The sequence below is a fragment of the Buteo buteo genome, chromosome 25 (genome assembly GCF_964188355.1).
Source record: "Buteo buteo chromosome 25, bButBut1.hap1.1, whole genome shotgun sequence".
NCBI lineage: Eukaryota > Metazoa > Chordata > Aves > Accipitriformes > Accipitridae > Buteo > Buteo buteo.
This window is the reverse complement of record NC_134195.1, coordinates 13,439,417-13,451,995: the sequence shown is the minus strand read 5'-3', so window position 1 is coordinate 13,451,995 and position 12,579 is coordinate 13,439,417. Positions and strand designations below refer to the sequence as shown.

The following is a 12,579-nucleotide window of genomic DNA, read 5'->3' as shown; positions in this document are numbered from 1 at the left end:
CTCAAGAGCTTTTAACAGGGATGCTAGCTATGATATGGTACTGCAGAAATATCCAAATTAAAATACTCTGAGATTTGCGTGAAATCTTTTGGTTCTCAGCAAAGAGGGGGTTTGTGTTCAGTATCTGAATTGCCACCAAAAATCAATCAGTCTGCCAAAGCAGCAGTATCTTTTAATTCGTTTTTCAGTGAGGGCTGGGGCAGGGCAGCTTTGTGACTGTGTGTTGGTTTTTCAGGGTTTGGACATGAAACTTCTCATCATTTCCTGGAAAGCCGAACTTGCCTGACTTCACTTGCTTCTGGTGTGTTTGCAAGTGGAAGAGATCTCATGCGCTTTGCCCCAGGCCATGCCGTGCCCCTTCTTAGGAAATGCTTGGTTTCCATTACAGATCTCTGTTTACAGTGTCCCAGGGTGACACAGTATTGGGAAATTTATAAAACAAAACCAAAATCCAACTCTAAGGCTAAATGGTAGAGAAAGTGATTGCTGTCACTGTCCCTTACTGTACTTTGAATAATCACTTTGCGGTGCTGGCTATGGACCACTTTGAGCCACTGTATGCTATTTGTTTCTTGCAGCTTTTTTTGTTTGCTGAAGTTGGCTTGTTTATGTTCCTTAAGTAAGACCCCCCCCTCTTCATGGGCCCCTTTCATATGCTTATTTAAATCCCACATCTTTTTTCACAGCAGCTGAGGGCCGCTCTCTGCCATGGCTGGACTATGAGTCATTTCATGGGTGCAGAAAACTTCCTCATTTTAATCTCTCCTGTACCTGTTGGCATTTCAGCTGTATTTCTTCTCTAACCTAGAAAGGTCTTCCAACAGAGGGGAAGACTTCTTGTGGCTATTTTTAAGAAATAGTTGTCTTCCTTTATGAGCTTGTTCCATGTCTTAATTCATGTACAGGGAGTTAGTCACTTTTACCTCTCAGTTTGAAGCTGTGATATTCATATTCTCACTATGTAAGAAAACTTCGAAAAAGCAAAGTGGTTAGATTGTTTCAACAAACAAAAACTGATTTTCAAAATTATTTTATTGTGCCAGACTTGATAATCTTGTGTTGCTTCTGTGGACAGAGAGTGATGGCATAGGATTTTCTACACAGTATTTATAGACATCTTGGAGGAAAAAGGATTTTGCAGTCTGTGTGCACATTCAAGTCATGTTTCCCCTGGTAAGACAGACCAGTCCTTCAGTGTGGTGAACATTTGCACTTGCAGAACACATTCGGCGCCTCCTCAACTCCAAGGCAGTGCAGTGGGTTCAGCCCACCACATAATGAAACCTTGCATTATCTTCACATATACACCAACACATTTCACGTAGTCTACTGGAAATCTGCTAACCACAATTGGTGCACTGTGCTGAATTTGAAATGGCAACACTTTATTATGCATAACCAAGCCCTACAGTTCCCTTTCAGTCCCAGAATGAAAAGCCCAGAATCTGCAGCTGGTCTGTAAAAGTCTATACCAGTTTTAAGATGGTTTTATCAAAACAGAAGTAAGATTTGGGACTGTCCAAGTTATTACCGGGCCATTTTATGGCCCTACGTGCGTTCTGGTGGAAGGGAAGAAACCGTAAGAAGACCCATAGCTTCCTTCAGCTTAAAAGCTCTGTTGCAGGAGAGTTAGGAAGCTTTCCATAAGTGTGTGAAGTGTGCCTCAGAGCTCTTCTTGTTCTAATCCAAGAGATAATCTTAAAAGATGTGTGACAATCTTCAGTAACCTGAGATCCAGATTATCCAAGAGATAATATGAAAAGATATGTGGCCATGATGTTTCTCCATCACTCAAAAGGGTCACAAGGACACAGAATGTACGTCTTGGAGCCTTGATCTGTTTCTTGGCTGCAGCAATGCAAACCCTTACTTCCTTCTATTTATTACTCATTCATTTGTTTGATGGAGATTTTTAATTGAATGAAGGTATACCATTATGCTCAAATACCACTTCAAATATTAGCAAGTACTTAACATATGAACAGACTGTAGAAAAATGATGCTTCAGAAGAAGCAATTTATATCATTTTTTATAAAGAGATATATTTCCTGAGAGAATGGAATTACAGTAATTACAACTTGAACTTGCCATTGTCTTGGTTTTGGTTCGGTTAAACCACGACAGTCATAATCTTTAAAATCATCAAAAACATTTGAAATTAACACCAGCTGTACACAAACAGAAAACCCAGACTTTGTTTTTTAAGATACTGAGTCTGGTGAGACTTTGAGAAGACCCATCTTTGAGACCATGTTTGGTACATTTGAGAACCATGCTGAGCACACTGCAATGGAGCTACACATAGCAAGGCAATCGGTAGAGCATCTTGACATCTCACCTCTTGCCATTAGGAGGAGGGATCAGCCAAATGCAAAATGATGCATTGATTCCATCTGGATGACAGTAATGCCCAGGATGACAAGCCCCTGCTTACTTTGCCTTTTGTAGATACTTCTGTAATAAAGACATTCCAGGTTCCTTCACTAAATGTCGTCCTCCAAAGACAGTAAGTTAATTTTTGTTCCCTCTGCATTTCCTACAGGCTATAACAAGGGGCTAGTCACTGAATGCTATGTATTTATACAGTGAAGTGCTGAAAGTTGGGAAGCATGGCTTTTAAAAAAAACCCCACAACCCAGCTTCCAGTTTGTGGCTCCCTACTGAATTGTGGATTAAGCACAAGGCAGGAGTCACTGACTTGCAGACAAATCAGCTACTGAGACCATCACCAACGTTTTGCCTCTTAGAGAGCATCTCCCAGCTCTGAGCTTCTACCCTTATACCTATCCTCTAATTTTAAGATGAAAATTGCTATTTTACCACTGTCAAAAGATGTCAGAGAAAGCCCAGTTTGGCCAGAGCTGTGTGTGAGCAGCACGTGGCACTGAGGGGCTTGCTGCAGGGAGGGGGGGAAGCTCTGAGATGTGGTCAGTCTTTGTCCATGGGTCAGAATGAAAGGGCTGCTCTGAAAGTGCCACCTGCCTCTGGCTGCTTAAGTAACCCCCGTGCGACCAATTAGGACATGAAGGATTTGTTTTTCAGCTTGTGTAGAACCACTAATTTCATTTATCAGTCTTGTAGCCTTCCTTTCCAACGTGACCATCACAGGGCCATGAGAGTGCTCTAGGAGTTCCTGATGCTTGAGTCCTGATTCACTCAAATTGCAGCTGCCAGTGTATTCCAGTTCAAATACACGGGGGTATGCTAAGGCCACCTTCACTGTTATATGTATATAAGTATTTTTTTTTTAAAAGGCCACATATCAAGTATATGAAAGAAATGTACACGAAGAAGTACAGTTGTTCAGTGAACACCCAAAATACCCAGGCATGTATATGAAATGGGTGACTATACAGTAGCCTATAGCAGTAGTTGGTAACAGGACAGCTACTGTACAAAACATAACTGTAACAACATCTGAATAAGTAGATACGTTAACACTTTAGATTTTAGTTGTGCTTTACTAATGCATCTTCTTGTTTCTTTCAATTAGCAAAATACTAGTTTTCAGCGGTAATACATATATTCTCATTTCTCCAATTCTGTCTTTTCTCTATCTCTGTATTTCTTTTTTCTTTGTACTGAGGGAAAATCACAATTGATGAGACTCAGCAAATGTGTTCACAAGATAAATATATGTAGCACTGTTAGGGAGTATGCTTAAATCTAATAAGCAATATTTAGGACTCAGGCTTTGGTTTATAATAGGAAAAGAGAACGAAACTGCTTATGATAACCAGAAAAGACACACCTGTATTCTGCAATATATTTCTGTAGCTGCTTCAAAATAAACTGCAAATTACTGAAAATCTTGTGCTACCTTCCCTGGAGAGAGAGAATTTAAGACTGTGAAAGCTTCATGAGTGTTTAATAATAGTCTTTTATATTCTTGACTAAGCAATGGTGATGATGTATTGCAAGATTAATACATAAATCATTAGGAAACTTTAGTCATTTTAATACAGCAAGTCTGTGTTTTGCTTAATTCACTGATTCATCCTAAGGCATATATTGAAATTTTGTGTGGCCTTTCATTAAAAACCCCAGCATGTCACCCACGTTTTGCATCACTTGTCTTTTAATGGAGCACATAGCAATCGGGTTGTTCTGCAGTTTGATCTCGGAGCACTCTGCCCTCCAGGCAAATTAACACGCTGGAAATTGGGGAGCGTGGTGATGGGTGAGGGGAGGATAACATGCGCAAGACAAGTGCGGTGTGAAGGAGGTCCGCACCAGGAAAACCACTGCTAGCACCGGCCAGGCTAATGCAGCTGTGCGTCGGTCAGTACGGTCACAGGTCCTCTGAGCCTTTTGTTGAAGCAAGACGGGGCGGGGAAGGGAACGGGTGCTGTCACTGCACCCTTCTTCCAGTCGGTCTGTATCCGCTTCCTCCACATGTGTGCATAATGCAAAAGCAACCGTTAATGAAAGAGAAAAAGCCGAGAGCAGCGTGAGAGCCTGTGCACAGGAGGTGTGGAGGAAGTGGTCTGTGCAGAGCAGCAATTTTGTTTTCCCTGTTACTCAGTGGGTACCCTGAGCTGACTTAATGCTCTTCACTAAACGTGGTATCACTGGATGTAAATGGGAGACCTCTACAGAACACAGACCAGCTAAAGCCAGCCAGAAAAGAAACCAGAGTAAGACTGACTGCCAAGGCAAGTGCTAAACATGGATCCAGTTTTCAAACTTGGATAGAAGCTGAGTCCATATTTAAACACCTCATTAGCCACTGCAGGCTCCAGTTTGAAATTTGGCGTCTCATTACTTTTTACAAATACATTGCCCCAGCATGCTAGGGAGACTGCTGCCAGAGACAGCACTATGGAGACGAGTGGTAAAATCAGCTTCTGGTGGAAAAGAAGAAAAAAAAAATTAGAAAAAAAAATCAGCAAACCACAAAGCCCTCACTCACTTACTCACTCCAAAATTGAATACTTACTTATTTTGGTTTGGCAAAAATACGAAACAATCCCTTTCTCTTCTCCTCCCTAATTTTTGTAATGACAATTCAAACTTGTCAGTCTATGTTGCACAATATCTTAAGCCAAAAAAAAGAATTTCTGCTAAAAATTAATTGAACAGAAAATTCATAGCCTGCCTTATCCTGGTCCTTTATTCATCACTTATAGAATCAATAAAACATTATTTTAAAAGGAAGGAGAAGGTCTTGTATATTGCTCCTCTCTTGGCCGGATTTCAAAGCAGCTAATTAAATTCTGTCTGCCTTAACTCTTCCTGTAGTTTCCATTTAGTGAGTTGTGCATTGCCCTATTTTATCAGCACCGACTTGGCAAAATGCTATGGAAGGGCATCCCCCAGGGGAGACTGTTTTCCATGGTAGGAAGAATGGTCCACAGAGACCCCCACTCAAATGAGTGGCTTAGAATGAACTTCTCCATGCTACCGACGCCAGGCATGCCACTCCTTCCCACCGGACTTCTTCCCACCAAGTCCTTGCTCTGCTTTTCCTCCCTGCTGACCGTGCACAGGCTTGCCAAACCACAGCACATGCTTTCTGGCGTAGCTTGAGCATGGTGGGCAGTATTTATTAGGACGGATCCCTGGGCAGTTGAACACCAGTACCTCCTAGCTCTCTAGCTGACTGGCCAGCCTGTGTGTATATCTGGGAGCTGGGAGCTACCAGTCTTTTGCCTGGCTGGCCACCTAGTTAGGAGGCAGAGTTTCTCTGCTTGAGAGTCTGCCTGCCTTGCTGTGAAGCATCGATACCCTGTGTCCTCAAGGGTCCACGCGTCGCAGGCACCTGGTGTGCACTGGTGTGCCAGCACAGTTTGCTGGTAAGCTGTGCTCTGCTTTAGGCTGGTTGGCCTCTTGTATGTACTTTCATTTCAGAAAGCTTTTAGAGCCTTCAGAAAATGAAAGCAATGTGGAAATGCATAATGTCAATATTATTTTATTTAGTATACAATTATACTTTCATTCAGGGTAGAAAATGTACGTACAGAGCATAGAGCACCAAGAGAGGCTAGATTTAGATGCATAGGTTTTAAATCTAATTCCGTGTGTAAGAGGAATATATTTTATGGTTTTGAACTGAAAGAGGGTAGACTTAGATTAGATATTATGAAGAAATTCTTTACTGTGAGGGTGGTGAGGCACTGGCACAGGTTGCCCAGAGAGGCTGTGGCTGTCCCATCCCTGGCAGTGTTCAAGGCCAGGTTGGATGGGGCTTGGAGCAACCTGGTCTAGTGGAAGGTGTCCCTGGTCTAGTGGAAGGTGTCCCTGCCCATAGCAGGGGCGTTGGAACTAGGCTATCTATAAGGTCCCTTCCAAGCCAGACCATTCTGTGATTCTACCTGTATGTGCCTGGGAGATGCCATCATGGTACAGGTACAGGAGCCTACGTGCTCCTATTTTTCTGATGCATAAAGTCAAGACTGGATGTAATGAAATCAAGTAGCAGTGTTGATCTTTTTTCCAACGTGGCATTTAAACAACACGATTCTAGTAAGATGGGGTCTCACAGACAAAACAGTTGTTCAACAAAAATCCTTGTCAGTTCTGTGTCACAGGTTATTCCTCTGTCTTATGTAGTCCATTGATGTTGGATTCCTGGAAAGCAAAAAGCACACACAGAGAAAATGGGAAGAGAGCAGGTAATCATTGCAGGGGTTCTGCCAAAAGTGTCTGCTCTGTGTATCCAATTTTATATCCTTCATATCTATAGTATGTTATTGAAGTCTGATTCCCCACTGCCTTGCAAATCATTTGCATCTCTGCACTGTGATATAAAAGGCTTCCTCGCTGATTGGATAGCTTTTTATATCTTCTCAGCACTCATGTTTCTCTGACATAGATATCTATGCAAAGTACAAGGCTTTTGAGGATCCGGCCCTTGTAGTTCATGCTTCATTGCCACAAGGTAAGTCAAAACAGCACTCGCACAAAATGTGGGAATGAGAAGTCATGGGGAGCGTTCGCCGTCCTCCTGCCTGGCATCTGAAGGTTACTGAAGGCCAGACTAGACCCAGGCAGAACAAGTCAGGGTAGTCCCGAGCCCTGCTTCCCTGCAAGCCGCTTGCCAGACGGGATCACTCTTAATTCATCTCGGGAAGCTTGTCCCGTGCCTCAGCTTGCGTTCTCCACCGGTGGGGGAACGGTGGCACCGATGGAGAAGTGCCAGGGTTGGCTGCCAGCTGGCTGCCGGAGGCGGCTTCGGATGAGTGCTTCTTCCCATGGGTGGCGTGAGCTCTGCCCCGCACGGCTGCGCAGGGGAGGCTCGTAGTGGCTGAGGATCTGGTCCTTCAAGTTAAAAGGGTTGAAATATGCATGAAGCATAAGGTGACATTTTGAGTGTCTCAGATCAGAGCACGGACGTTACTGAATTTAAAATGTAACTGCAATTTCCTGACTAATGCCGAGTCACTTTTATATTCATGCAGTGATTGTTCTTTATTCTTAAAATAGCCCATTTTACCCTGAGGCGCAGGTGATATCTTTATGATGATGGAGCTACGTTATCCAGCACATTACAGCTCGGGCCATTGGTTTGTACAAGGGCTGTTTATGATCAGCTGTCCTTTTTTATTCTCTCTCAATTTATACAATGCTTTTGTAGCCTGTTTGTGATTTGCTTGAACAAGAATCCAGCAGAGGAAAAAAAAAAAAAGAAGAAGAAGAAAAAAGAGATGCACTGGAGATGCAGTATTATTGTCTTTTACTTCTTGTAGCTGAGCTGTACAATTTACCATTGTGTCTCAAGGTTTCTGAGTCCATTCAGATAACATGACCAGTTAAATTGCTTCAGTAGCCTTACACCTCTGCAGAGAGTCATCCTGTTTGCTAGCATCCGGGGCTTTCTGTGGTGAAGCGTACAGGATATTGTAAGTAAGGTATTCAATGAGAATGAGATAACAAAAAGAACTCTGAGACATACTTGTTATTCATTCGAAATAAAAACCTTGCATGTAGTAGCAACCACAGAAAACCAAAGGCAGGCTTTTCAGCAGAGTAGGAGCCTCCGCAGCCCGGACATTTGCTGCACTAAGGGTGAAGGTGTAAAGGCTGGAGCTGGAGCTGCGGCTGTCACAGAGGCAGGACAGCAACTAGGGGGAAGGAGAGAGCTGGGAAAGTGAGATCTGCTCCTGGGTGGGTTCCCCTCTCTCTCCCTCCACCAGCAGTAGCTGCTGCCCCACCGACCCGAACCCCTGGCTCCGCATCAGCACCAGCAGCGAGCAGTGCCGCTTCCCCAGGCTCTGGCAGAGGGAAAGGGGATCGGGACCAGAGCTGTTCTGCTACCCCCAGGAGCCCGTTGCTTTAGGCTGCCGCCTGCTTTGCCTATGAGCTGTCTGTAATGCCTGGAATTACCTTTGGTTCTGCTAAGCACAAAAAAGGTTAGATGAGAGGCTGTAGTAATTACAAGAGTGAATTGTCATGGCATAGGAATTTGTGGAAGTGGTGCTGAGGCCCCAGTCAGGAGGAGCATTTTAAGCGACATACCTGCTAATTTGCATGGAACTAGCTTGCTTATTTAAAAAAAAAAAATACTGCTGCCTGCATGCAGTGAAACCCAACTAATCAGCAACTCCTAGAAAGTTTGACTTGAAAGAGAGGTGCACAGGAGCCTCAACAGGTAATGTTTTGCCGTAACTCCCGGTATTTGTGTGCCTTCGTCGCACCTCCTGTTTGGCACAGACCCAGCCAGCCACCTTTGCTCTACAGGCTGTATATGGTATAACTGTGGTTACACTTGCAGCTGCTCTCCTTGCCCCATCTTTTTATCCATCTCTTTAGCTGTGCGTAATCTGGTGTGTCACTGGGGCAGGTGCAATGATTGCCTTACTCATCTGTACTGTGCCCAACACAAGAGCCTTCATCAGAAACTAGTAGGTCCTGCTGCAATACAAATAATAATAACCAGGAGCAGTATATTCAGGCATGGATTTACTGGGTGGGAATAGAGTATGTATGTGTGGGAAGAGGGCAATGAGGAAGGGGAGACTAGTTTGAGGGCCTCTAGGTGATGATATCCTGGAGATTGGTGCCTCAGCATTTCTGGTTTAAATGGTTGGATGTAGAGAATCTGGCAGGTACCGTGTAATTTTATTTTCATTTTTTTCCCCACCATAAATCAGACTTGTTTTCTGACGGAATAATCACCAGAACTCCAGCAAACAACACGCCTGCCAATGATAAGCTGTTTCTTCTGGCGACTCAATGTATAGCTGTTTGTTTGCTGGATATTGCAAAAGGCAGTACATTTGATGTTTGTGCAATTCTGTTTTCCTTCTGATTATTTTTACGTGCCTCTCCCTCTCTCTTTCTGTCCTGTATACAGATGTTCGTATTCACCCCATGGAGCCTATGCCCAAAGCAAACTTGCCCTTGTGTTATTTACCTATCGACTACAGCATCTTCTGACTGCAAATGGAAGCCATGTGACTGCTAATGTAGTAGACCCTGGAGTAGTGAATACTGAGCTCTACAAGCATGTCTTTTGGGTTGTAAAAGTGGCCAAATGGATGACAGCCTGGCTATTTTTCAAGGTATGCAGTTTTTAAAATTATTTTGTTGCCTTGCCCCTGCATCGTAAGAGCGATAGTCAGCACGGAGCTGAAGGTGTTTCCGAGTTTATCATAATGTATGGTATTTATTGCATTTCTCTGTGCTGATGAGATGTACAAAGTTGATAAAGACAGACCTTCCCCAGAACAAACTCTTTAAAGGAAGAGAGCGAGCTTTCCCAGTAAGGGAAGGGAATGCTTCTCACTGTCTGTGCCCATGCACTGATTATCTCTGCCCTGATCTATCCATGTGCCTTTGTGCATGTATGGGGGCAGAACATCATCCTAACACAGAGCCAGAATATGCAAAGTGTTCCTCGGAAATGTCTTGTACGTCCTCGTAATGAGAAGCAGGCATGATCTGGCACGGTCTACATGTACGCAACATGTTCTAGAGAAAAGGGCAAAGGGAAGGAGGAAGGTGTACAAAACTGGTGGGAAGTGGCCATACTCCAGGTGGTGCGGGTCCAGACGCTCATGTTCTGGGAGATGGGACAATTTTCATTTAGATTTTTCATTCTAACATGTACTTGTAATGGTACCTGATTTTCTATTATCTATTCCTGGTCTGCATTAGGAAACTTAAAGTTGTTTGATAAAGCCGATACAGAAGTGGGGCAGACCCAGCTATGCTTAACTTCAGTAGCATTTTGTAGTGGTGTAAGTAGATCAATCTGAAATCAGTTTAGCTGCGTAGGTACAATCTCCTCATGCGGACAAGCCTTAGGAGGCCTTGTGCTGAGAAAATGTACTGCTTATAACTCTTTCAGAAAGTAGTTTTGGATTAAGTGAATGGAACCTGATTCCATTAGAGAAAATTAAATGTCCTAATTAAAATGAAGTATTTTAGATCAAGGGGCATGTCCCACAAAGCAAATTAATTTTAAACTTTGATATGGAAATATCACTAGCTTTAATTTTAGAAACGAAACTGGAGGCTGGAAGAGTGGCTGTAAAATAAGATGCAAACAAATAAACCCATATTTAAAAAAATTAATAGTATCTTCTGAGTACACCTTGAATATTGCAATAAAATTGTAATAGGAATGCTCATAATATGTAATGCATTCTTAAAGAAGCAGAATGCATCTTTGCCAGACTGTATATATTAAACTTGTTTTGCCTCTTGTGATTGCCATTTTAAATATCAGTCTCAGCTGGTGGTGTTTTTTCATTGGACTTACTTCACCTTGCTAACATAACAGTTTCATGTAGATGTTTAGGTTGTGCTCAGCATTTCCTCTAGAGCCACAAAATTCTGACAAAATTTCTGTGTCTGAGAGTGAGAACTCAGTCTCTTGTTTACAGCACTCAATCCCATACGGTTTTATTGGTGTGCCCAGGGAGACATTTTTGTATTATACTGACCACGTTTAGACACTGAATGGGATGTCACTGAACACACATAAAATTAGTTTGGATTTATCCAAAGAGGGAGTCTCCTACTTACAGCTCTAATAGTAATGCCGCCAATAGTTCCTGATCACTTCCTATTCTTTGGATGAGGTACTGTTCTAAAGGAATTCTGCCTTGCAACAGGTGACGGACAGACATACTGACTTGCATGGAGGTGTGATGTGTGTACTGCCTGAAATACATCAATTGCTTTTTGAGTCAGAATAACTTCAGGTTTGGATAACTGAATGCTTCAGTTATTGAGGTTGAGTTTTTCACATTTTTATATAACACTCGTTGTGGTTTTCCTATAAGCCAAAGGAGAGGAAAACTCTTACTATCACTCTTCCCATCCGCCCTTAGAATTCTGAGTTACAGCTCCGACTTCTACTCTTTCCTTATTGCTTAAGATAAGTTTATGTATTCGGGACTGACTTTGCCTTCCTTTCTCACATTCAGGAGCACTTCATCATATAGGTACGCTGTGTTCAGCTCTGGCAGAACAGAACTACATCGCAAGGCGATGTTTAGCTCCATGGCAAGCTCATGTTAAAAGCCTGCCTGGTGATTTCAGTATCACTGTATTGAGTGCTGTAGTATCCAGCATTCAAGCCTGGGTGGGTCTTGTGGGTCTTGTGTTGGTCTTGTGCACTAGGGTAAATTTCCCCTGAGAAAAGTAAGAAAGCAAGTACAAGAAAATTCAGTTGTCTGATAATATTAACTGATAGTTGGTGTTATGGTTTTCCTCTCCCTGGGAATTTCAGTCCAGAGTGCACATATATGAATCTTCCTTCTAGGATTATGGCAGTAATGCAGTGGAAATAAGGTGATAGCTCTCTAATCATATTGGCTCAACTAGCTTTTATCAATCACTCTGAAGTATTCTGGAGCATTTTCTAAACGCATGCAGGAAATTGCTTCACCCACTGCAACCTGGCGCTCGTGAGAGCCAGCACAGCCCAGATAGCTCTGGTGAGGAAATGCATCACGGATTTATCACATCACATTCCCTCAGGAGCGAGTCAACATGTTGTTTGATTTAATTCCAAAATATTGTGGCAGAGCCTCCACTACCTTTAAATGCATTTCTGCCAGCACTGGTCCCAGTTGCATTCAAGTCAAATACCTCCTAGGGATTGCAGCCTGGCCCCCACTCTCGCTGGGCTGCTCGTATTTGAAATGGCTTAGTGTGGCAGACAAGACTGTCGGCTCAACATCCGCCTCAGAGCTGCCTCAAGATATTTAGGTACTTAAACAAATAAACCTACAGTCTTGTAAATAGAGCATGATACGTACACATAATTTAGCAAAGTATTAACAGCCTGAGTTTCTCTGAACTGGGAAACATTGTCTTCTGGTCTTCATAGGTAGCTCAGAACAATCACTGCCGAATCAGTTTGGGGTTTTTTTCCCCAATTAGCTGCCTTGGGAGGCACCCCTGTAGAAGTAAGATAGGCCAAGCTAAAGGATCCAGTGACAGTCAGAAAATTTGTGAAACGAATGCCTGCCCTTCAGAAGTGATGTTTTCATTCGTTCTCAGCTTGATTTTTTCCCAGGAAAGTTATTGTCTGCTGTGGTACTTGTTCTTTAAATTTCCATTTTTCAAATGTTTTATCTACATTATTAATAAACAGGAATTGCACCTGTCACACACAAGAGAGA

At 42.9% G+C, this 12,579-nt stretch overlaps 1 protein-coding gene across 2 annotated transcripts in view; it reads left to right on the top strand.

Moving 5' to 3' along the window:
• The window catches only part of DHRSX (dehydrogenase/reductase X-linked), a 170,059-nt gene that overhangs the window by 130,266 nt on the left and 27,214 nt on the right, over positions 1–12,579 (top strand). For both annotated transcript variants that reach the window (XM_075057674.1, XM_075057673.1), the window contains one exon: positions 9,297–9,504. In XM_075057674.1, the coding sequence (XP_074913775.1) occupies positions 9,297–9,504 (208 nt within the window). The remainder of the gene's footprint in view (positions 1–9,296; positions 9,505–12,579) is intronic.